Source organism: Rattus norvegicus, chromosome 8, assembly GCF_021556685.1.
Source record: "Rattus norvegicus strain SHRSP/BbbUtx chromosome 8, alternate assembly SHRSP_T2T, whole genome shotgun sequence".
In the NCBI taxonomy this organism is placed as follows: domain Eukaryota; kingdom Metazoa; phylum Chordata; class Mammalia; order Rodentia; family Muridae; genus Rattus; species Rattus norvegicus.
In genome coordinates this window covers 31,644,510-31,670,634 of record NC_141541.1, presented here as the reverse complement: position 1 = coordinate 31,670,634, position 26,125 = coordinate 31,644,510, and the positions used below count along the sequence as shown (strand labels likewise).

The 26,125-nt window shown below is 43.3% G+C and overlaps 1 protein-coding gene across 4 annotated transcripts; it reads left to right on the top strand.

Moving 5' to 3' along the window:
* Positions 1-85: 85 nt before the first annotated feature.
* On the top strand, positions 86-24,210 carry Acad8 (acyl-CoA dehydrogenase family, member 8). 4 transcript variants are annotated; one of them, NM_001398805.1, is made up of 11 exons: positions 87-237; positions 8,284-8,384; positions 9,160-9,329; positions 9,886-9,995; positions 10,358-10,434; positions 15,054-15,191; positions 19,796-19,931; positions 20,024-20,121; positions 21,112-21,264; positions 21,913-22,015; positions 23,341-24,210. In NM_001398805.1, the coding sequence occupies exons 1-11, from the start codon at positions 141-143 to the stop codon at positions 23,391-23,393; spliced, it is 1,236 nt and encodes a 411-aa protein (NP_001385734.1). In that variant the 5' UTR covers positions 87-140; the 3' UTR covers positions 23,394-24,210. The 4 variants fall into 4 exon arrangements, with proteins under 4 accessions (XP_087419355.1, XP_087419356.1, XP_087419357.1 ...); XM_087563229.1 differs by lacking the exon at positions 9,160-9,329 and having other exon boundaries at positions 86-237; XM_087563230.1 differs by lacking the exon at positions 9,886-9,995 and having other exon boundaries at positions 86-237.
* Positions 24,211-26,125: the final 1,915 nt, after the last annotated feature.

Below are 26,125 nucleotides of genomic sequence, written 5' to 3'. Positions count from 1 at the left end.
ACGTCAGTAGTTCTACTGGAGCCCGCCCTTCAAGGGCTTGATGGACTACAACTCCCAAAGTCTCACGGGGAGGGTCGCGAACCACAAGTTCTGGCCTGAGCTAAAAGGCCCGGGGTCTGAGATTGGAAGTTACTGTGGCGATGTTGCGGACCGGCTCCCGGCGCCTTGGCTGTCTGCGCGCCGCGCTCCAGTCCCTGGCTCAGACCGACCACAGGAGCATCACCTTCTGCATCGATCGTAAGGCTGGTCTAGGCGAGGGGAGAGTGGGACTTTGGTGGGCATCTTTGTAGGCCCGGGTTTCCAGCCGCTTGCTTGGTAGCTTTGGGCTTCGTCTGACACTTAACCAACCCCCTCGGGTCTCTTGACAGACTCACTTCATCCTCAGACTCTATCCCACCAGTCCTATTCCACAAACTCGATGTACTTTATAAACCCAGGATCTGCCCTAGGGACCAGCTCTGTGTGATCCCTGCGACCAGCGCTTAGTCCAGTGCAGTTGTCCTGCCCCCCTGCCCCGGCTTTGTGACTTTGGCTGGTTAAAATCATAGCAATAGATTCCCAAGGTAGAGAGAAGCAAGTATATGGGCGCTGGTAGAGATAGAAGAAAAGTTCCAGGTCATACCATATGTTCTGCCCACAAGTATAGATTTCACAGCTTCTAACCAGAAAACAGTCGTGCTATAGAAACTGTTTCAGGAAAAAAAAGATAATCCCAATTGAGAAACCCTATCTGAGATTACAAACTGGTTGTTTAAGGAGCCTGGCAGAAAACTTGAATGTCACCCGGAGTGTTTGCCACACATGCAAACCAAGCCAGTTCTTGAGATTTGTCAATCACTTAAAATACCAAACAAAAATCCAGAATCACTTTTTCTTCTGAAACAATAAACGTAATTCTGAAACAAAAAAAATAAGTTTAAAGTTTATTTTAAGTACATATCCATGATTTATGGCAGTATGACTTTGATAATTGAGAACAGGTTTAGAAAGTACATTGAGGCATAGACTTTTTTTTTTTTTTTTGGTTCTTTTTTTTCGGAGCTGGGGACCGAACCCAGGGCCTTGCGCTACCACTGAGCTAAATCCCCAGCCCCGAGGCATAGACTTTTTTAATTGTAGAAAACCGAGACAGTTTTAAGAGTCACTGCCCTACTTAGGCACCTAGAACTGGGTAAACAAGGTAGCAGGGTTTGATACTAAAGTTAGGAAGGAGTTTGTCCGGATAACAAATGACCGATATAATGTGTTTTCACAATAGATAGTTGCTTTGACTTGGGTGACTAAGATGCCCTTATTTGTGTGGCCTTGGCAGTTCCGGAACTAGCTCTGTAGACCTGGCTGGCCTTGAACTCACAAGAGATCCCCGCTGCTGCAGCCTCCCAAGCACTGGGATTAAAGGCTATACCACCAGTATTCAGCTAGCTCTCTTTCACTGTTTTTAAAGAATGTTGGAACTGGGCTCCTAGCTCAGTCAGTTTGCATGTTTGCCTAGCATTTTCATTCATGAAGCCCTGGATTCCATCCCCAGCACTGACTCAGCCTGCCAGACCTGTCATGGTGGCATATGCCTACAATTCCAGCACTTGTCATGTGGAGGAGAGTCTAGCCTCAGTTACATAGAAAGATGGAGGCCAACCTGGACTACGTGAGATCCTGTCTCAACAACAAAACAATTATTCTTCAGTTGTTCTAATAAAAGACGCTTCTCTACTTGTAGATTTGTGCGCCACACTAGTGGGGTGGGATGGGGTGCTTAGTTGTGTAGTAAATATTAATGGATCTAACCCACCTTAGATCACGTAGTTGCCAAATAAATGACACAAAACCTTTATATTTATAATGGGCCTTAAAAGAGCTGGGTGCATATCAACTCTCTGTGCTATTTTGTCTGGTTTCCCGTCAATAACCACAAGATATCACTTGCCATGTTTTGCCTGGGCTGCTCCTGTTCCAATGGGCTGACCCTCACTTCCGTAGGCTCACAATCCACCTACCCCATGGGGCTTCTTCCTTTTTCTCTTGGCTCCCCCCGCCCCCCCCCCAATCTGTGCCTCAAGCTCCAGCCTGGGAATCCTGGGAACTGAAGCTCTGCCTACCTCTCTTCTACCCAGGTATAGACTGGCATCTATAGAATATTTATAACCAATAGTTTTAAATTAAGGAGCAAGGTTTACACAACAAGAGCTGGCCTACGTGAGAGAATTCTCTTGAGGCAACTAGACCTCGGGATATAGAATGTAGCATTGCAACGTCGGTGTCCGGGAGTCACCCCACAAACACAGACCCAGCCAGACAGGGATAGTTTACTGAACACACACCTGAAGACCGATCAGGGCAAGAACTGAAAGCTGCACGCTTGTGCGCCGTCCAGGATCAGTTGGGACAAAACCATAATGAACTCCTAAGCAGATGCAGGGTAGGCTGCAGGGTGGTTGGCCTTTTCCTAAGGTTTCTAGTAGTTTAGAAATAACAGTACAGACTAAACTTTATCTAGCTTGGCTCTAAATGAAGGCCATAGTTGGGAAATCTAGCTTGGCTCTGAATGAAGATCACTGCTAGGGAATTTCCAGGAAGAGTAGATAAGTCTCCCCGGTGGTTTGAATACACTTGGCCAATGGGAAATGCTACTAATAGAGGTGCAGCCTTATTGGAGGAAGTGGGTCACAAGTGTGGGCATTGAAGGCTCCTTACACTCAAGTTCTACCCATGTGGAAGAATCAGTTTTCCTGGATGCCTTCAGAGCAAGATGGAGAACTCTCAGCTTCGTCTCCAACCCCATGTCTGCCTGGACACTCAAGCTTCCCACGGTGATGATAATGGACTAAATCTCGGAAGTGAATGAAATGTTGTCTCTTATATGAGTTGCCTTGGCTTCACAGCAATAAAACCCTAACTAAGACAGTCTCATAAAAGGATATGTGTTCAGCCTGACCTGCCTCTGAGCCAAACTATTTTCCTTCCTTCCTTCTTTCTTTCTTTCTCTTCCTTCCTTCCTTCCTTCCTTCCTTCCTTCCTTTCTTCCTTCCTTCCTTCCTTCCTTCCTTCCTTCCTCTCAAGATTTATTTATTTTATGTGAATACACTGTCACTGTCCTCAGATGCACCAGAAGAGGGCATCAGATCCCATTACAGTGGTTGTGAGCCACCATGTAGTTGCTGAGAATTGAACTCAGGACCCTTGGAGGAGCAGCCAGTACTCTTACCTGCTGAGCCATCTCTCCAGCCCCCAAACTATTTTTCTATATCTATGGTCAGGGGGGCTTTTCTTTTCCTTCTTTCTCTTTTTCTTTCTTTTCTTTTCCTTTTTTTTTTTTTATTAGCATTATGGGATGGCTGGCAGGACTGGAGCAAAATGGCCTGAGTTATGCCAGGGAAATAATGGCAGAAAAGCAGGTTTCAACAATACGCTGAACAGACCAAACCTCAATACTTAGTGGTGGGTCACTTGAGCCTATGCAAGGTTGTAGATTTAATCTCAGCACTGCAAAAGAGAAAGCTGATTGATGATTAGCACCTACGTCTATAAGTTGTTTTGTCAGTTTGTTTTGAGTTTTTTGTTGTGGGTTTTTTTAATTGTCTCACTTGGTCATTCAAGCTGGCCTGTAACTTACTTTGTAGTTCTGGTCACACTTATTTAAACTTGAAGCATGAGGCACATGTCTGGCTGTTCATTGCATATTTTAAAGTTAATAATTTAAGAGAATTAAGACATACCTTATTATGAGCAGTGCATATAATTGTTGTATACATAATTTCATCCTTTTACAGGTGAGGAAATCTTGTTCAATGTCTAATGCAGACCCAGTTTATAGTGGACTATAACACTAAATTTAGAAAAGTCATCGAGTCACTGAAATAATTATTTTATATTTTAATTTTTATCATTATTTATTTAGGTAGGCTCTCTCTACATAGCTGTCCTGGAACTTAGTATGTAGACCAGGCTGGCCTCAAACTCACACAGATCCTCCTGCCTCTGTCCCCAAGTGCTGGAATTAGGTGTGCACCCCCACTCCTGAACCAGGGCTCAAGGGCTTGGTCTGCTGCTGTCGGGTGCTCCATGAATCCCTAGATCCTCAGGACCGTTGTTTCTCTGGTTAACTTTATTACATTTGAAGATGCTGGTGTTATTTAAAGGTTTGGGGGACTTTTGCTAGTAGTAAAGACTTTTCTAATCTCCCTTGATCTTGTGGTGGTTTTTTTGTGGGTTCTTTGTTGCTATTGTTAGTGTATTTGCTCCTCAGCCATTGTGTTTGCCTCAGACCGGCCTGCCACTTGCAATTCTCCTTTGCCAGCTTCGCAGAGCGTTGATACACCTGCCTGCCCATAGCTACCTGCTCTGCTTGTCTACTCAGAGTTAGGCTCGCCATTTTGTGGGCGCTTGAGTTCTCTGCCCTTAGGGTTCTGTGGTTTTCTGAAAACTGGGTGTTTTTGCTTTGAAAATATAATTTACTTTTGTTGTTTGCATTTTAGAGTCAGGGTGTCACTATGTACCCCAGGCTATTCTGAAATTTGCCATGGAGTTCAGATGGGCCTTGAACTCATGATCCTCGGCAACCTCTCTAGTTCTGGGATTATAAACACGACGTTATGCTGGCTTCAGTTTATTATTTTAACTTGCTATCCAGTTCTTTTCTCTAAGCAATGCTGCTCTTTTGTCTATCATTTCCTTTTCTGAATATCAACTGTAATTGTTATATAAGAAGAATTTATGGCTACATTGTATTTGCTATATATTGACTGTATATAAACTTACATAAAATTACTCTTCTAAAAATGAAATTCTCAAACTTCCAAGTCTTTGATTACCTGCACTGCTTGTCTTAGGAAGTAGCCTGTTACTTTGTTGTAATAAAATAAAGATTTATTAATACATATTAAAGATGGACATAGTGACTCATACTTAGAATCCCAAGCTTTGGGAATCTTAGGCAAAGGATTACCTCAAGTTTGAGGCCAACCTGAACCACATAATAAATTGCGGGCCAGCTTGAACTACAAAGTAAGACTCTGTCTCAAGAACTAAAACCAAATATAAGACTCTGTATTGAATTCTTGCTAGAAGTAAAATTCTGTAGCATTTCTTTATGCCTTGAGGTCTTGGAATTATTACCATTTAAGATGTACACACATGTTCATGTCTGCATGTGTACCATGTTCCTCTTAGTAACACCAGCACTGCCACACAGTTGGTGCTCGATAAATATTTGTTGGGTGCAATGGTGCTGGTGTTCAACGGTACTTAGGGGTTCGCTGTGGCTGGACAAGTATCTACCACTGAAGTATGGCATGGTTCCATTTTGTTTGCTGTCTAAATAGTGAGTTTCCTACATGGTTGTTTTTTTGCTTTTTGTTTTATTTTTTTTCTACAGTTATGAGTTTATTCCAGGGCCTCAGCCATGGTAAGAAAGGGTATTAGTACTCAGCTGCATTCTCCCAATTCTTTTGCAGATGAGCATTAAACTGTTGTTTGTAGCATCAGCACTTGTACAAAAAAAAAAAAAAGCATAAAAAATAGTCTGACCCTTGCCCAGTAAGAAAACTGTGAATTTTTTTGTCCTACTCAATATTCCTAAGAGTGATACCTTCAGGTTTCCGTTCTAGGTCTTTTAGGGAAGATTGCTAGAATTCTTCACAACCCTCCCCACTCCCATCACACCCACTCCACCTGCACAAATGCTTTTGAAGGTCTTACTATGTAGCCCTGAATATTCTGGAATTGTATGTAGGCCTCACTGGTCTCAGACTCAAAGTAAGGCCTCTTGGATGATGGGATTGAAGGTGTGCACCACCATGCTGGGATCCCCTTTTAACTAAGAGTGATGCCCAGATGTTCCTCAGAGGAACAAACTGTCACCATCACTTATGTGCTATGGGAAGAGCTATGCATAGGTAGCAGGCACCAGAGCAAATTATCGTCAAGAACGGCTTGTACTTTCCCTTTAAGTCTTTGTCCATACCACCTCAGATGTGCCCCGTCTCTTCATCGTAGTTTTTCCTCAGTATTTGTTAGTATTATCATGACCAAAGTTTTAGTCATTATAAAGGGCCATATCTTAGAAGGTAACTACAGAGTATCTTTATACCTCCCCTCCCCCAATCATCACCGTACCCCACTTTCTTACTTGGCCTTTACATGTAGGAAGTATGCACTCATTCTGTCCTTTGCTTTGTACACACCTGAGGCAGTGGTTCTCACACTAAAGAGAAGGGAATGTGAATAGTGTAGGCCTGTTCAGTCTTACAGGAGTCGCCAGTTCCGCTTCAGTGCTCTGGCTTCTGGAATTCATTCTGTCTTCTTTTCCAGTCTTAAAAGATCATTACTGGGGTTGGGGATTTAGCTCAGTGGTAGAGCGCTTGGGTTCGGTCCTCTGGAAAAAAAAATCATTACTTTTCACAGGAGTTGTGTCTAAGTTCCTTGTTTTTAGTGTCTGCCTTGTCTCTGAAATCTGCTTCATCTTAAAAAGCATGGAAAATACTCTAGGCTTTGCTGACAATGTTTTCCAATCCTACCTTCCTTACTGTAGACTTTGAGAGTGCTTGTAAAAATTAAATTCTGTGTTTTACCACTAGGGGACCAGGTTACTTACGTCCTGTAGGTAGGAAGCGTATCCCACCATTTCCTCTGAGGAGATTCTGTTACAGTGGAGTCTGTGTACGTTTTAGGAGTTTCTAGAAAAATTTCCCATCTGTGTATCCTACCCAACATCATCACTTTGTCAGTTCATTTCTTAAGTTTTATTTACCTCAGCCCAAGAAATAAAGCAGTTACTGAGTCATATCATAGTCATTAAGACAGAAAACTTTCTAAGAATTCAACTTCTCTGTTGGGGACTTAACTGTGTTTCAACATATGAAAGGTTTTTTTCTGTCATGTTTTTTTTAAGTCAGTGTTATCCACAAGTAGTATGACCATATTATTCCATTGTATCCTTGGTTGAAAAGTAAGCCAATGTAAACAAATTATGATTCCCTAATTGATGTTATAAAGTGAATGTGTTGGTGGAAACAGTGGCTGCTGCTAAATATGCCTAGAGAGGATGGGAATTTTCCAAGGAATTTCTGCAGAAAAACTAGGATAGGGGGGTAGAGATGGCTCAGTGGTTGAGAGCACTGACTGTTCTTCCAAAGATCCTGGGTTCAATTCCCAGTGACCACATAGTGGCTCACAACCATCTAAAAACCATCTGTAATGGGATCTGATGTCCTCTTCTGATGTGTCTGAAGGCAGCTACAATGTACTCACATGCATAAAATAAATTAATAAATTACCCATACTATTATGGTTGTGTGTGGGGGGGTGGGTTTTGGTTTTGGTTTTGGTTTGTGATGCTGAGCTTGAACAGGAACCTCAACTAGGTAATGCTTTGCTTTGGATTGTATCTCCAGACCTTCATTTAAAGAAGAAAAAAAGGATTTATGGGTAGGAAGAGATAAACAATTCTGAAAAGCCAGTTGACCTACTTGAAATTAAAAGAAAAGACTGGTGGGCCAGCAAGATGACTTAGTGGAGGTAATGAGACCTGCACTGAGCCTGATGAACTGAGTTTAAGCCCCAGAACCCATTCTCCAATGTTGTCCTCTGACCTCCATGTGCATATGGCACAGGTGTGTCCATGTGTGTGCATACACACACACACACACACACACACACACACACACACACACATACACACACACACACACACACACACACACGGGATTAAATGAAACCACATGTTTTGAAAGAAATAGTGATAGTGTTTGATGAGTTGGTATCTTTATCCATCCTGTTCCTCCCAGAAACGGCTCCCAATATGGCAGAGTCGGATCAGAAGGTAGGAGTGTTCTTATGACCAGGTGTTCCAACAAACTCTTTGTGCATCCTGGTTTCATTGTGTTCCCTGAGGTCTCTACCTATTTAGCTATAACTCTGTCTTACCAAGGAACCAAGGAAGAGATGTCTGGGTATAGCTATGTTTTATCTTAGAATACTACTGGTAAATGTTAGAACAATCCCTTCTCCACCTGGGGAACTAGTAATGATCCAAGCCTAGCACTAGGGTAGCAGAGGCAGGATGGTCACAAGTCCAAGGCCAGCCTGGACTAGATTATCACACCCTATCTCAAAATCAAAAACAATGGAACACATAGTAGGTGACACTGTTCTCTTGTTGCTGTCTAGGATATGTCTAGGAAATGCTATAGTAGGCCTACTCTCAGCTTTGAGGTGCTCCTTATTAGTGACACTCTTCTCTCATTTTCTCTCATATTCTCATTTGAATATGTCTGCTCCTATTCACAGCTTCCTTGGGGCTAAATGAAGAACAAAAAGGATTTCAGAAAGTGGCCTTTGACTTTGCTGCTCGGGAAATGGCTCCCAACATGGCAGAGTGGGATCAGAAGGTAGGCGTGTTCTCGTGGCTAGATGTTCCATCAAATGCTGCATACAATGACTTATCTCCCTGTCTTTACAGTCCTAACTGCTCAGTGTCTGGTCTCTACCCACCAACTCTTCCTGTAAGTGTGAAGACTGGTGGTAGATGAGCTGGATAGTTTTATGTCCACTTGACACAAGCTGGAGTCATCGGAGAGGAGGGAGCCTCAAATGAGAAAGTGCCTCCATAAGATGGGGCTGTAGTCAAGCCTGTAGGCATTTTCTTAATTAATGGTTTATGGGGGAGGGCGCAGCCATTGTGGGTGACTCACCTCAGGACTGGAAGTTCTGGGTTCTATAAGAAAGCAAACTGAGCAAGCCAGGAAGCATTACTCCTCCATGGCCTCTGGTTTCTGGCCTCTTGAGGTCCTGCCTTCACTGTTTTTAATGGTAAGCTGTTACATGGAAACTTTCCCCTCCAAGTTGCTCTTCGTCATTCTGTTTCATTATGCTAATAGTAACCCTGAGCAGGACAGTAGATGACTACTTTCTTGGAAGTCATCCTGGATATAAGGGAACACCCCTTTTCTTTTTTAATTGAACAAATATTTAGACATACCTAAAAATAAAGCAGTTCTATAGAAATATTTTTGGAGAACATTCGTTAATTGATGCCATTATAAAATAACAAGGGCATCTGAAGCCAAGAATTCCTACAGACATCCTAACCGCACATTGTCCCTTTAGCGGAAGGAAACTGCCTCAGAACCGGTCTCTGACCGCCTTGCTCTCTCTTCTATGTAGGAGCTGTTCCCTGTGGATGTGATGCGGAAGGCTGCACAGCTGGGCTTTGGGGGGATCTATGTACGAACAGATGTGGGTGGGTCTGGACTGTCTCGCCTTGATACGTCTGTCATCTTTGAAGCCTTGGCCACAGGCTGCACCAGCACCACTGCCTATATAAGCATCCACAAGTGAGCATCCACACCTAAAAGCCTGGTGAAGGGCTGTGCTCACATAGGCTGGTAGGGAAACTTCATTGAGAAAAAGATGAGTCACGGTGGGTTGATCGTATGTGGGAAACTAGACTGTTATTGGTACACAGTAGGCCTGCTGTTGCCTGTTGGATTAGGTTCTATTGCCTTCTACTGGTAGTACTTAAAGAGTTGGTTCTGCTGACGTCCTCCAAATTACAGTTTTGGTACCAGCAGACTTCTTTAGTTTTCCTCTGTCTACAGCTGAGACCTCCAGTAGTTTGAGAAAGGAATAGGAAGTACATTTGTCTCTGAGTTTTAGGATGTATTTGATCTGAGAACCACCTGGGCCTCCCATATAAGTATTCCAGGAATGTTTGTAGACCATACCCTTCCTTTCAAGTTGCGTCATCTCATTTGTTTCTTCCCCCTTCCCACTCTCTTTTGCTTCTGTTCTGCCTTGTTGCCCTTTGTTTCTCTCCCCACTCCCAAACCCCCAATTTTCTTGTCTGTCTTTATTTCTGTCGATGGCTTTTCTTCTTGGTATACCTATCAGCATGTGTGCCTGGATGATTGATAGCTTTGGAAATGAGGAACAGAGGCACAAATTTTGCCCACCACTCTGTACCATGGAGAAGTTTGCCTCCTACTGCCTCACTGAACCAGGTGCGTTTGTCCTCTCTGCAAGTGAGACCTACCAAGGAGATAAGTGGGACCTGTGTGGTCACTGTTCATCCGCATCTATTGGCACATAGTGTGGTTTACAATGCAGTTTGGTTGTGGAATAATGAGGGTACTAGTCCTAGGTCCACAGCCTTCAGGTTAGAGTTCCTCCACGTTGCAGATCACTGTTGGTTGCTTTGGTAGAGAAGCACTAGACCGCATGAAGAATTTGTTGGTCATGTGGTTTTTAAAGCAATGCATGATGGACTCTTAGGAAGACCTGCTTGGATGTGGGACTGTGCCGAGCTCCTGTGACTAACATCACTGACCTCCTTCCATCTGCTCCCCTTTGACCCGTGTCTCAGGAAGTGGGAGTGATGCTGCATCTCTCCTGACCTCAGCTAAGCGACAAGGAGATCATTACATCCTCAACGGCTCCAAGGTAAGAGTATGCGTTCTCTGAGCAACTGAAGGCTATTCTCACGCCTCCTAACCACCCTCGGTTCCTTGAGTCTAACTTGTGAAGTTTACATTGTAGAAGTTTACATTGGGAAGGGCCTCTCTTACCTTTTACGATCTGGTTCTATATAATTGCATGGACTTTTGTCTTGTTTATATATTTTTTTATTCTTTCATACATGTATCTGGACCACATTCCTCCTCTCCTTCCTCTCCTCCCAGTACTATCCCATCCTTTCACCCAAACCACTGCTGTCTCCTCTCTCCCCTCTCCCCTAAATCCCCTTCTTTTTTCCCTTCAGAAACGAGCAGGCCTCCCAGGTTATCAACAGCATATACAACAAGATGCAAAGAGTAGGTACAAGCCCTCATATCAAGGCTGGATGAGGGAACTCAATAGGAGGAAAGGGTCCCAAGAGCAGTTGAAAAGTCAGAGCCACCCTCACCCCTACTGTTAGGAATCCTACAAAACCCCCAAGCTAAATAACTATGACATATTGGCAGAGGACGAAGCATAGATCATATAGACTTTGTGACTGGCAATGTGAGCCCCTATGAGCCTGGCTTACTTGATTCTGTATGCCATGTTCTCCTGGTGTTCTCGACACCTTTGGTTCCTATAGTCCATCCTCCATCTCTTCAGTGGGGTTTACTGAGATCTGCCTAGTGTATGCCTGTGGGTTTCTGCATGTACTTCCCCATCAGCCTCCAGAGGAAGCCTCTGATGATGATTGAACTAGGCACTGATCTATGGGTATAGCAGAATACCTTTACGAATCTCTTCATTGACTTTGTTTTTGCTCCCACAAGTCCCGCGCCACCATTACCCCAGCATATTTGGCAGATGAGACAGATTTGTAGGTTGAAAGATTTGTCATTGGGTTGGTGTTCCAGTCCCACCTTTGGAAGCCTTGCTTGGTTACAGAAGATAGACCACTCAGGCTCCTTAGTCCCCATCAATAGGCGTCCTCACTAGGGTCACTCTTGTAGATTCCCGGGAGTTTCCCCTGCACTAGGTTTTCATGTCCCACCCCCCTGATTCCCATTTCAACCTGCCCCCACAAAAATCTATTCTATTTCCACTTTCTGGGGAGATCCATGCATCCTCTCCTCCTGCTTGACCCTTTTTCCTTAGCCTCTCTGGGTCTGTGGATTGAAGTATGGTTGATTATCTTTTACTTAACCGTTAATAGCCACTGTAAATGAGTACATACCATGTTTGTCTTCTGAGCTTGGGTTACCTAACTCAGATTTCTGTGGTTTCTTTTTTTTTAGGTTCATCCATTTTATTATAACTCTGTAGTATAGCTTGCAATCAGGGATGGTAATACCTGCAGATGTTCTTTTATTATTCAGGATTTATTTTAGCTATCCTAGGTTTTTTGTTTTTCTAGATGAGGTTGAATATGCTTCTTCCAAAGTCTATAAAGAATCCGTTGTAGTCTTGATGGGGATTGCTTTTAGTCTATACATTGCTTTTGGTAGGACAGTGACTAGGTTAATTCTACTGATCCATGAGCAGAGGAGATCTTTCCATCTTCCGGTATCTTCTTCAGTTTCTTCAAAGACTTGAAGTTTTTGTCTTATAAGTTTTTCACCTACTTGGTTAGGTTACCCCCATGATATTTTATATTGTTTGTGGCTATTGTGAGGGCATTTTTTTTCTCTATTTTTTTTTTCCGTCAATCCATTCGTATTTGTATCTAGGAGGGCTGCTGAACTTTTCGTTTGTTCTGAGTTAATCTTCTATCTACCACTTTGCTGAAGGTTTATCAGCTATACGGGTTTTCTGGTAGAATTTTTGGACTTGCTTATGTATACTATCAGTGTTAGGAAAAACACAAGCCCAGGAACTCCAGGACCAAGTTCTCAGCACAAAGGAGATTTATTTGTACCAGAGGGATAGAGGTCAGGGAATAAGAGACCAAGAGATAAGATAGAGGATGAGGGAGAAGGGGAGGGGAACAAGGGAGAGTGACGAGGAGCATTTGTCCCAGAGGACGGGGGACTGCCTCTGGATAGAGAGGAGACACAGCACATAAGAAAGTGGCAGTTTATAAAGGGACAGGGGAAGAAGGCAGACCAGGTGCTGAAGGAGGAGCGGAGAGCTCTACATCTATGTCTGCAGGCAGCAGGGAGATAATGTGTGTCATACTGGGTGTAGCTTATATAGACAACACCCAAGTCTGCCTTCACAGTGACCCTAGGCCACACCTCTTCCAGTAAGGCCACACCTCCTAATAGTGCTACTCCCTATGGGCCAAGCATTCAAAGATGTGGGGGCTATACCTATTCAAACTACCACAAATGAGGTCTTTCATTTTTATTAGGTGAACCAAGGGGCTTTGATTCCTGGGCTGGGTCTTTGTAGTCAGCCTCAAGAGGAAGTAGGGAATAGACCTTGGTAGCTACCTTTAAGCCTTTAAGAATGTAATCTGTACCAAGGCAGAGGGAATAGGGGAGAAGGTCAAGGCCTGCCCTATCTGTGCTTGCCACAGTTGAGCTGGCCAGAGTCCCTTTGATCAGATTATCTGCAAATATAAATACTTTGACTTATTCCTTTCTAATTTGTATCAGTTTATATAGGACTTAAAGTACTATATTGAATAGCTATGCAGAGAGTGGGCAGCCTTGTGTTAGTCCTTATTTTAACTGAAGTTGCTTTGACTTTCTTTCCATTTAACTTGATGTTGGCTTCATTGTATTCTGACCTTTCCAAGACTTTATCATGAAGGGCTGTTGGATCTTGCCATAGGCCTTTTGCAGCATGTAATGAAATGATCAGTGGGCTTTTCTTTCTTTTGATGGTGGGTTACATTTACTAATTTTTGATATTGAGTCATCCCTGCATCTAGAATGAAGCCTACTTGATCATAGTGGATGATCTTTTTTTTTTTTTAATATATTCTTGGATTCCATTTGTATTTTATTGGAGTAACTTTGTGTCAGTGTTTATAAGGGAAATTGGTCTATAATTTTCTTTCTTTGTTGACTCTTTGTTTGGTTTGGCTATCAGGGTGATTGTAGCCTCATAAAAAGAACTTGGCAGTGTTCTTTCTATTTGTGGAATAATTTGAAGAGTATTGCTGTTAGTTCTTGAAAGTCTGGTAAAATTCTACACAAAAACCTTGTGGCCCTAGGCTTTTTGTGGTTGGCAGACTTTTAATGACTGCTTCTATTTCCTAAGCAGTGTAAGTCTGTTTAAATTATTTATCTAATCTTGTTTAACTTTGGTAAGTGATATCTATTTAAAATTTTCAATTTTGTAGAGTACAGGTTTTTAAAGTATTACCTAATGATTATTTGACTTTCCTTACTGTCTGTTGCGCCCCCTTTTCATTTCTGATTTTGTTAATCTGGATTTTCTCTGTCCTTCTTTTAGTTAGTTTGAATAAGGGTTTGTCTGTCTTATTGATTTTCTCAAAGAACCAACTGTTTATTTTGATGTTGTTCTTATTGTATTGATTTCAGCCCTTGGTTTGATTTCCTGCCCTCTATTTCTCTTGGGTTTACTTGCTTCTTTTTGTTTTAGAATTCTCAGGTATGTTGTTAAGTTGCTAGTATTTTTTTTTTTTAAACATTTATTTATTTATACGTCATACAGCTTTCTGCCTGCATGTATGCCTGCAGGCCAGAAGAGGGCACCAGACCTGATTATAGATGGTTGTAAGCCACCATGTGGGTGCTGGGAATTGAACTCAGGACCTCTGGAAGAGCAGACAGTGCTCTTAAAACTCTGAGCCATCTCTCCAGCCCTCCAATTTTTTTTTTTAAGATTTGTTTATTTTTATGTATATGAGTACTCTATCTCTGTGTACACCTGTATCCCAGAAGATGGCATCAGATCCCATTCTATATGGTTGTGAGCTGCCATGTGGGTGCTGGGAATTGAACTCAGTTCCTCTGGTAGAGCAGCCAGTGCTCCTAACCGCTAAGCCACATGTCTAGCTCCTCCAAGTTGTTTACATAGTTACTAAAGTGATAAAAACTTTCCTCTTAGCAGTGCTTTCATTGTGTCCCATAAGTTTGGGTATGTTGTGCATCCATTTTCATAGAATTCTAAGACGTCTTTTAATTTCTTTTCTTTTTCTGTCTTGACCTAGCAGTCATTGAGTATTCTCCTATCTTCTCTTCTCTCATCTTATTGTATCAAGAGGGAGTCTCCTCTGGAGTTAGAGGGAACATTGGGAATAGCGTTTGGGCTGAGAGCACCAAGAGAGTGAAGGAAGTCTTTAGGATGCCTATTCAGAGTTCTGGGGGCTGGTGTGACCTCAGATCCAGCAGGGAATCTCCACCTGAGTTGGTGGCTGAGATGTGGCAGTGAGGATGGCAAATTGGAGAAAGCATCAGGAGGGTGCACAGATAGAGTGGAAGAGGTCTGGGTAGACAGCTTACTTGGTCTTCTGGGAGGTGTGCCCTCCTTGGTCTTGTTATCAACTGAAGCCCTGATTCTGTAAAGCATGGCTGGAGCAAGTTCCCTTTACCCCACCCTTTGCATTATGCCTTTGTTCTGTTGGTGGAAGTGTTCCAGTGTTTTCTCCATATGTCAGGCTTAGAACTCATGCTTGTTCTGACTCTTACATACCCTCTTTCCACCCCTAGGCCTTCATCAGTGGGGGAGGTGAGTCAGACATCTATGTGGTCATGTGCAGAACTGGTGGATCAGGCCCCAAAGGTATCTCCTGCATAGTTGTTGAGAAAGGAACCCCTGGCCTCAGCTTTGGCAAGAAGGAGAAGAAGGTGAGTATCTCTTCAGCTATAATGAGATCAAGTTATGGGTCTCCGCCATGTGTTAGAACAGCTCCTGCCATTTTTCACAGAATTGGTTTATGAGCAGGTATGTAGCAAAGCAGAAGTCATTGCTAAAGACTCAGGCTCCTAGGGAAATGACAGATTTGCCAGCTGGTTCATAAGGTGCTGCCTATTTAAATTCACCTATTTGTCTGTGTCTATTTGTCCTGCATTTATTTTTCTCTTGCTGTGTCTGTGCTATGTGTTTATTGTGTGTTTAGGAGGGGAGTTGATGCTGGGCAGCTTTCTCAGTTGTTCACCTTTGTTTTTGGTCTCCTTTAATTTATTGTTACTGTTTTAAGGTAGGGCCTCACTCTGCAGACCTGGCTGTTCTCACTGTGTAGACAACGATAATCTCACTCTCACAGAGATTGCCTCCTTTTGACGTCATGCCTGACCAGACAGCATCTCCTATTGAACCTGGAACTTGCTTGTTCAGTGTCTGACTGACCAGCAAATCTCAGGAATCCTCCTGTCGCCTTGTCAGCTACACCTAGCTGGGTACTGAAGCTTGAACTCAGATCCTTGTGTATGCAAAGCAGGCATTTTACCAACAGCCATATCCCCAATCCTTGTCCTCTATTTCTTAGCCAGCTTTTACCATATTTTGTTATCCCCAGAAGAGATACACGTGAAGATCGGATGCTTGTCAGAAGTTTCAGGAATGAAAGGCATGTAGGACACCACTTCTCTAACAAAAATAAAGCTCATTGACAGGGAGGGCTGTAGGTGCCTGAACTATCTAAGGACAGTGTTTTCACAGTGCTCTTTCCAAGGAAGATGCTCTAGGATTAAACCCTACATGCAAGCCATGAATAGGGAACCTGATAAGGTAGTTGCTGATAATTTAGGACTCATGGAGGGTTTTTTAGGACAGGTAATCAGAATAGGAGTACAGTTGTTACCCTTAGATTAGGGCTTTTGGAGGTAAGTCAGGTATTAAATGACCCCTAAATTCCTCCAAATCTGCTAGGGTTTCCACATTGTTCTTTACGATAGTTTCTGGCCCTTCACCATTGCCAATAGGTTATAGGTCTTAGTGCCTCTGCTCTTCTGTAGCACAACAAGCATTTGCTAGAGGACTCAGGTTCAAAGCTGTGTGCTGTCTTCTGGGAGGATGCAGAATGCTTAGTCATTCCTAGTCCTGTTTGCACTTAGAATCACATACAGCTCTATCTATATAAAATCTCTACAGCTGGGCACGGTGGTGTGCACATCCAGCCTTCTGAAATCAGGGGCAGTAAGATTGCTAGTACTAGCCCTACCTGGGACACACACACACACGCACACACACACACACACATGCACACTCACACACACACACAGCAGTTGTAAATGTCTGTGCAATAACACCTGACTTTCTATTTGGGACTAGGGATGTAAACTGAGGCCCATTTGTTTGTCTGCCAGGCCTTCTTACTCACTGAACCATGAAGATACATGCTTTTTACAATAAAGATTTCACAAGTGTGAGGATGCAGCAACAATTTGTACTTTGTTTCTTTAATGAATGGACTTTTTTATTTTTCTAGACAGGGTAGCTCTGGCTGCCCTGGAACTCATTCTGGAGATCAGATTGACCTACAACTCAGAGCTCCACCGCCCTCTGCCTCCCTAGTACTAGGATTAAAGGCATAGACCCCCACCACCAGCATGATTAGACATTCTTAAGGTCAGAATTTTAGATAGATTCTTGCTTCAAGTGTCTGTATCTGGTTTGACTGAATGAAATGCAGAGGCAGCCACCTTACAGGGCAGTCCTGGGAAGTTTCAGATGCTTGATAGAAAGAGCAAGTTTGCAGTTTTTCTCAGACTAGGTCTCCTTAGCCCAGACTGACCTCAAACTTACTTTGTAATGAATGCTCACCTTGAACTCCGGCCACTGCGTTTCCAGTGCTAGTCTTATAAGCAGGCACTACCATGCTTGGCTAGAAGGTTTGTAGTAGGAAATGATGTAAGAAGCAGTGTTTTCCAGGTAGGAAGGAGCCCGCGTATTACATGTGCTGCAGTTTTCATGGACTGCCTTGTTGAACGTGAAGTTCCTTTGAGTTTCTGAGTACCTTAATGAGGAGCTGATGGGTTTTAACTATTTATATATGGAACATCAAATGAGACTTTGATAACAGGTTCCACTAACTTTCTAGTCCAGCTAACTAAGGGAAAAAAAGCACAAAGAAGTCAAGTGATGTGTCCAAAGATAAAAAACATTATAACCAGGATCTATGGCAGAGGCTCATTTCAACTGTTCTAATTTTTCTCTGAGCTTAATCTGACGTATCCAATGATGTTCTCGTAACTCAATTTTCTTGGAGAAGCACAATAAAAACTCCTCTTTGTAGTGATTACCAATTCATGGCTGATTCACACCACTTTTGGAAGATCACAGAGTGCTGAGTTAGGAAAAACAGTGGGCTCTGATGAGTTGACACCACAGTACTGAGTCTCCCTGCAACTAAATGTTAGACTAGGGCTCTCCAGGACAATGCGTATCATTTATCTTGCTAATAATAGCACCTTTTTAAAAAAAACTTTTTATTAGATATATTTCTTTACTTACATTTCAAATGGTATTCCCTTTCCCAGTTTCCTGTCCCACCCCCTCCCCCATATGGGTGTTCCCTGCATCCAACTCCCTTATCCACCCCCCACCCGACATTCCCCTGCACTGGGGGTCCAACCTTGGCAGGATCAAGGGCTTCCCCTTGCACTGGTGCCCCAACAAGTCTGTCCTCTGCTACATATGCAGTGGGAGCCGAGTCAGTCCATGTGTAGTCTTTGGGTGGTGGTTTAGTCCCTGGAAGCTCTGGTTGGTTGGCATTGTTGTTCTTATGGGGTTGCAAGCCCCTTCAGCTCTTTCAATCCTTCCTCTGATTCCCTCAAAGGGTGTCCTGTTCTCAGTTCAGTGGTTTGCTGCTAGCGTTGACCTCTGTATTGGACATGCTCTGGATGTGTCTCTCAGGAGAAATCTATATCCGGTCCCTTTCAGCATGCACTTTTTAGCTTCATCAAACTTATCTAGTTTTGGTGGCTGTATATATATGGGCCACATGTGGGGCAGGCTCTGAATGGCCGTTCCTTCAGTCACTGCTCTAAACTTTGCTTCCATATTTCCTCCTATGGATATTTTTTCCCCTTTCTTTTTTTTTTTTTTTTTTTTTTTTTTTTTTTTTTTTGGTTCTTTTTTTTTTTCGGAGCTGGGGACCGAACCCAGGGCCTTGCGCTTCCTAGGTAAGTGCTCTACCACTGAGCTAAATCCCCAGCCCCTCCCCTTTCAAAAAAGAGTGGGAAGATCCATATTTTGGTCATCCTTCTTGAGCTTCCTGTGACCTGGGAATTGCATCTTGGGTAATTTGAGCTTTTGGGCTAATATTCACTTATCAATTAGTGCATACCAAGTGTGTTTTTCTGTGATTGGGTTACCTCACTCAGGATGATATTTTCTAGTTCATTCCATTTGCCTATGAATTTCATGAAGTCATTGTTTTTGATAGCTGAGTAGTACTCCATTGTGTAGATGTACCACATTTTTTTTTAAATCCATTCCTGTGTTGAAGGGCATCTGGGATCTTTCCAGGTTCTGGCTATTATAAATAAGGCTGCTATGAACATTGTGGAGCATGTGTCTTTGTTATATGTTGGGGCATCTTTTGGGTATATGCCCAAGAGAGATATAGCTAGGTCCTCAGGTAGTACTATGTCCAGTTTTCTGAGGAACCTCCAGACTGATTTCCATAGTGGTTGTACCAGTCTGCCATCCCATCAACAATGGAAGAGTGTGTCTCTTTCTCCGCATCCTCGCCAGCATCTGTTGTCACCTGAGTTTTTTATCTTAGCCATTCTGAATGGTGTGAGGTGGAATCTCAGGGTTGTTTTGATTTGCATTTCCCTGATGACTAAGGATGTTGAACATTTCTTTAGGTGCTTTTCAGCCATTTGATATTCCTTAGCTGAGAATGTTTTGTTTAGTTCTGTACCCCATTTTTTAATGGGGTTATTTGGTTCTCTAGAGTCTAACTTTTTGAGTTTTTTGTGTATTTTGTATATATTAGCCCTCTAATAGCACCTTTTAGGGACACAAATCTTATGAAAGGAAAGGTGTGGTTATTGTTCACAGGGCCTTTAAAAGTAAACTTTTCCAAACAATTTCTCATGGAAGTTGTACTCAGGGACACTGAAAATAAGGACGGATCTGGTCCTGAGCCTACAAGAAATGATAGAGTAAACAATATAGACTTGTGTAATATGCTGCACTGTGTTAGCCAGGCATGGGCTGTAATCCTGGCACTTGGGAGGCAGGAAGAGCATACTGCAGTCAGCCTGGCCTATAGACTAACACCCTGTTGAAAAATAAATAAGACATTGCTTATCTGAAATAGGCATCTTTGTAAGTATTGACAGACCTGTACATCTGAACTTTTTCCTTTTGTTTTATGTTCTTATGGGTTTAAGTGGCAGGTAGTTGGAACCTATTTATTACAAGCTTCTGTCCACAGGGAAGGCCACCCTGCTTGGGGAAATCGTAGGGCAGCCACCAAGACCCTGATTTTTGCCAGGTGGGGTGGAACTCGCAGCCAACCCGAGCAGTGATCTTTGAAGACTGTGCTGTCCCTGTGGCCAACAGGATTGGGACTGAGGGGCAGGGTTTTCTCATCGCCATGAAAGGACTGAATGGTGGAAGGATCAATGTTGGTGAGGCCAGAAAGGAGTTGGGGAGGGAAGGCAAGGGCAAGGCTAGCAACTGTCATTCAGACTCAGCTGAAGTCTGGATTCTTGCCCTCCAGCATCCTGCTCTCTGGGAGCTGCACATGCTTCTGTTGTCCTTACCCAAGAGCACCTCAAGGTCAGGAAGCAGTTCGGAGCACCTCTAGCCAGAAGCCAGGTAAGTTACCTAGGGTCTGCATTTCATTTGTGTTCTGTCCATGCCTTCCCTGGGGCCCACATTCTTGGTTGGGGTGGGGTGAGCATGGCAGGACTATGAAATCCAATGAAGAACTGGCCACGATCTTCATCAGAATGTATATTTTGCATGCACCAGCCCCACCCCCCTTTTTTTTCCCAGGAGGCAGTAATACCAAGGCAAGCAAAGCAGGCTTCTTTAGAAGTGGCAAGAGAATTTTGAAGTCCTTAGAAAAGGCACCTAATTTGAGATGTCTTTGTGAGTGAGTGAGAGTGTTTGTGAGAGAGAGAGAGAGAGAGAGAGAGAGAGAGAGAGAGTATGTGTATGTGTGTGTATGCACGAGTGCATGTCATAGTGCCTATGTAGAGGTCAGAGGATAACTTTCAAGGAGTTGGTCCTCTCCTGCCCATGGATCATCTGGGGTGGAACTCAGTTTGATCTTTATGTGTATAAGTGCCTCTGCCTGCTGACCAGCTCGCCCACTCAAGATGTCTTTCTTTTTTTTTTAAAATAGTGTAGAATAGAGTTTATTCAGGGCATGGGTAGGGGTGTTGAGGGTAGTAGAGACAGAGAAAGGCAGGGGTGGGGTGGGGGATAGAGGACTAGAGACCAGCCATGAGCATGTGGAGAGAGAGGGGAGGGGCGTGGGAGACAGAGAGGGGACAGGAGCAAGAGGAGAGAGCAAGACCTTTTTTTAAAAATTTTTTTAAATTTATTTTATGTATTTGAGTGTTCTATCTACATGCACACCTGTGTGCCAGAAGAAGGCATCGGATCCTATTACAGATGGTTGTGAGCCACCATGTGGTTGCTGGGAACTGAACTCAGGACCTCCGGAAGAACAGCCAGTGCTCTTAACCCCTGAGCCATCTCTCCAGCCCCAAGATGTCTTATCAGTAGTTCTGGATTCCCCCAGATGACCTGTCTAAAGCCTTGTTTCTGTTTCGGTTCCATCCTTGCCTGTGGCTGCAGTACCTGCAATTCCAGTTGGCAGACATGGCCACCAAGCTGGTTGCCTCCCGGTTGATGATCCGCACGGCAGCAGTGGCTTTGCAGGAGGAGCGGGAAGATGCAGTGGCCCTGTGTTCCATGGCCAAGCTCTTTGTTACAGAGGAATGCTTTACTGTAAGTGATAGGTCTTTTGCCTTCCTGAGACAGACAGGAAGCAGCTGTCTACGGGATCCTGAGAGAGATGACTCATCTAGAGATCCCTATCCTCCTGAGGCACTGAAGGAATCACTTTGGGCATTAAGGATGAGATGAATTTGTGAAAGGGCTGCATGGGAGCTCTTCCTGCTGCTCTCGTAGCCTTCTCCACGCTGTCAAATGCATCAGTATGGCTCTGTCTTTCGGAAGTGTTGGAGATGAGGCACATCTCTGTAAGGTTCAGACAGCCCAGTGACACTAACCCAAACTTAGCACCAATCACCATATTTACTTCCTCACACACAGAGCTGTCTCTGCATGAGACTTCTTTGTCACTAGGTGGCACCTGAACTTCCTGTAGTCAGTCAGCGTGGTTGTAAGACAGCATAAAAGGAGAAAAGCAAATGTCTGTGCACTGTCTGACTGGCAGGAATTGACTGGACCAGTAGGAGGGCTGGCTGCCTTTGTGTCTGACCGCTAGAATCTGGAGCTCCTCTCTGGGCTCTGTTCTTTCTCTCATTCATCTATAGTAGGCTGCCAGGCTGAGGTTTGGAGTGTCGTGGGGAAGCTAAGAACTACACAGTCTCCTGGGATCAAAGACATCTGTGTCCTCCTGTCTCCCAACAGATTTGCAACCAGGCTTTGCAGATGCATGGGGGCTACGGCTACCTGAAGGACTATGCTGTTCAACAGTATATGCGGGACTCCAGGGTCCATCAAATCCTAGAAGGTAAAATGTGCAGGGGCTACTCTCCTGGGTTTGGAGCAGTTGGAAATCTATGCTTTTCCAAGCCTACGTCAGTCCTTCTGAGCTGCCTGTCCCTCAGGATCCTGCCAGGTCTTTCTCTCCATTCTTCCTCTCCTCAGCCCTGCTTTGTCAGTGCTCTGTAGCTACATTAGAACGTGCTCTAGGCTGGGAGCCCCAAGCCTCTGCCTTATCCTCATGATTGAGGCATCAGACCACTCCACTTTTTGCAGATTTCAGACAGTTCAAACCGAGCTTGATGTGGGAAATCTTGTAGAAAAGCACATTGGGGACAGTTTTGTACTGTCGTAAAGGATGTGGTCCTCACGGATCCTAACCTAAATGTTACCTGTGTCAGTGTTGCTAGGATATTGTTTAGTGGAATTTGTCAGCATGCGACTTCCTTCTGTAACTGCAGACATTCTGTCAGGGGACTGAGCTGTTAGTTAGGCACAGAATTTGGCTTACGCTCAGTGATCAGTTCATGATCTAGAAGAGACGTAACTTCTGATGTAGCTAATGTAGCAGCCAGGGCTGTCACAGTCTGGGGACACATGAGCCAGAGCCTCTGTGTGCTTTCTGGGGAAACAGTGTAGGGTATTTTATTGGGATCACAGAAGACCTTCAAAGGAGTCATGTCACAGCTGAGTGGGTACAATAATCTTCTGCAGGACTCATTAAAACAGGTTATGGGCGGTTTCTGCTCCACTGGGCCAAGTGAAGGCTGTGGTCGCTGGTGTGGAAAAATTTGAGGCCCACTGTCCCAATGTCTGAATCATAATCTGCTTTCTTTCCAAACTTAAACACTAACCTTTATGTGGCTCAGTCCCTTATACTGAAATCAGACTTCCTAGAGTTCTTGAGTGGGAAATGATACCGTTTTACAGGGAAGTTTGGACATGCCTTTCTTTGAGATCATGTGATTATTGGTTCTTCAAGGGCTTTACTTGTATTCTGTATGTACTGAAGGCCATGATTAAAAATAAAATGAGCAATCATTTCCCTCCTTCAGGGGAAATGTTTTATTTTATACTTAAGTTTTCTGATTATCAAAAGAAATGTGTATTATTGAAAAATATATAAAATATCTAAAAAGTAAAACTCATTGTGTTTTTTCATCCAGGATGTATATTTTTTTATATTTTATTTGTTAAACTCTTCAGATGTTTTCCTATCTTTTAACATGTACAATTAAAGTTTAAAAATTAGAGTTATACTATTTTCTTATACATCTTCACTTAACACAACCATTTTTGTTTAAATCCATGACTGCTCTGTTCCCACTGAATCTGTCATTGTTGCTCTTGCAGGTAGCAATGAAGTGATGAGGATGCTGATCTCCCGGAGCCTGCTTCAGGACTAGCTCCCTGACTGGAGCCTAGCCTAGAGCTCCGAGTGCAGCTGTAACCAGTGTTGAATGCTCATATTGGCTCTTCAGTTGCAAATGAATCATGAAGCAGACTGAAGGGCCGAGCTCTTCTAAAGAAACCTGAGCTGTCTGCTGCAGTGCTGGCTCTGAGACAGGAACAGTGTTCTTAGCAGAGCTAGAAGGGCTGCTCCGAGGAGCCATGCCAAAAAGCAGACCTGCACACTGCTTTCCTCACTCTGGAAGGACAAAGCATCAAGACTGTGGCTTGGATCCACAGTTTGTGCGTTTTGTTGATTCTTATCCTTAGGGTCTGGGTGCCTCAATGAAGCTTTTCCTGATTAAAGAGGTCAAGACTGGGGAGGCAAGGGCAGTGGACAGACCTTCCCCTTTCTGGTTTCTGTTCTGCACTAGGGTCATCTCAGGGCGGTACTCCTGAACTCAGATCATGATGAAATAAATATTGGGGAATCTACTGCTACATGATGAATTAGGGTGCACCTTTAACTCCTGTAACCATGAAATAAATGTCAAGGGCTAAGACTGTTTTGGAATATTTGGATTTTTAATGGGATTTATTTCCTCTGGAGGCTCCTTCTTTTTGTAAATGCATTTAATTAGTCCCTTGGTAAGCGAAATCTATGTCTTTACTGCCTCCTTCCACTATAAACCTTAAAACTATATTTGAGATTTTGTATTTGATTAAATATTTAATTGGATTTTGGAATAATTAGAATTTTCTCCTAAGGCAGTTTGTCTTTTTAAAAGGAAATCTTTTATTAATAATTTTATAAACAAAGTATTATTTGTCACATGTGAATGTCTATTATTCAATGATTAGGACTTTGGGGAAAGTCCTATTACAGATGGTTATTTAATCAGTCTTTTGATGTTTAGAAAAGAAAAATCTGTGAGGTATTTGGTTAACCACAAGTCAGTGATTATAGAAAAGGGTCTGTGTCTGTAGTTATGACAGACATCTTCCATATCCTCTGTCTTTGGAATTGTCTTCTGCATGGGAGCAAAGTAGGGTTCAATGTTGAAAATGGTATTAGCGGATCCTTGAAGTAGTGTGGGGTCACAGTGTCTGGACAAGACAGAATAGCCTGGCAAGAATGGGAAGGAAGGCTTACCGAGCAGGCAAACATTCAGATGAAGCTTCTATGAACATGCTTAATACTTAACGGGAAATTGCTTTACAGAAGTCAAGGGAAGGGGGTACAGGATCTGTGTTGGAAGGTGTTGACATTTGTGGTCATTGTGGTATGGTATTGGCATGAAACAGAAAATACCAATTTCTTTGTCCATGTGTATGTGGGAGCATGTATGTGAGGTCCATCCATGTGTGCACATCACTTTCTGTGAAAGTCAGGTAAACTTTTGAGCATCAGTTCTCTGCTCTCACGATGCAGGGTTCCGAGGATCACACAGGTCATCAAGCTTGTTCAGCAAGCACTTCCACCTACTGAGGAATCTCACTGATTCCAAACTAATCCAGTCTTAGGAATATTCTGGAATACTTGGGATGAATATGAATGTGTAAAGACAGACCAGTGGGTTTTCAAAGTTGTCAAAAGTGTGAGAGACTCCAAGCTCCTGGAAATAGAGAGGGAAGAGCAGGGAAAGACATTGTAGAACAGTGCTTAAGATGTCTGTCCTCTGTGGAACCTAGAGCTCTTAATATTAACCAGGATCCAGGCTGTTTTGCTGGAACTCCTGAGCTTCTCAGAGCATCTATAGTGGTGCCTTTGAAGTTACGGTTACTGAGAGGTACAGACTGTAGGACTGGTGATGGCCCAGCAGTTCAGAGCACTTGCTGCTCTTCCCGAGCACCCTAGTTTGATTTCCAGTACTCACACCCTCACACAGACATACCCGAAATACACATGATTAAAAGTAATGCAAAAATAAAATTTAAAAAATACAGACTAGGTTTGATGGTTTAGTCCTGTAAACCCAGCACTCAGAAGGCTAAAGCAGGATAATTGCCACAAGTTTCGAAGATAGCCTGGGCTACATACAGAATGAGCGAGCCTATTTCAGAGCTGACAAAGTAGCTCGGTAGCAAAGTACTTAACTGGCGTGCAGAAGGCCCCAGGGTTCTCTACCTTTAGCATCGAAATAAAATTCTTACTGTCATCTTGAGATATTACTAAGATTTCATGTTCCCAGTCACCTGGCACAAGCAATCAATGAACTATTATTAAGTAATCCCCATCGTTGTTGTATATCATAAGAGCAAAACCAGCACAGCACTATTCACTATTCTTTGAGAGGAACTTCTGATAAGGCCAGGTATATGGTAAAGCATTTGTTAGAGGCGTAGGAGAATGCATCACTGAAGGAATTGAGGTGATGCTATGGTTTGAATTGTGTCCCCCAAAAGATAGTTCTGGATGTCTTCACACGAAATCTGACTTGGCAGTTATAATTAGTTAAAATGAGGTGATGGCACCATATGGTAAACCTATAAAACTGTAACTACTTATTAAGAATCATGTGAGGACTTAGGACCAAGGACACCATTTGAAGACAAACAACCAGTTATTGTCAGCTGTCACAGGAAGCTAGAATAGGGAACAAATTGTAAGGATCCACGAATTTTGGAAGAATGGTACCCCAGTATGCAAAAGCAAAGAGTGTTCATTTATTCTGCAAAAATCCAGTATGCAGGGGTCTACCTTTCATCAAAACTGTGACCTGGAGTTGAGCTTGCAGACTCAATTTAA

Excerpts from the sequence above, each read along its gene's own strand:
- Acad8 (NM_001398805.1), top strand. The coding sequence starts at position 141 with ATGTTGCGGACCGGCTCCCGGCGCCTTGGCTGTCTGCGCGCCGCGCTC. Across the intron at positions 9,996-10,357 it reads CTACTGCCTCACTGAACCAG|GAAGTGGGAGTGATGCTGCA; the intron begins GTGCGTTTGTCC and ends CCCGTGTCTCAG. Across the intron at positions 10,435-15,053 it reads ACATCCTCAACGGCTCCAAG|GCCTTCATCAGTGGGGGAGG; the intron begins GTAAGAGTATGC and ends TTCCACCCCTAG.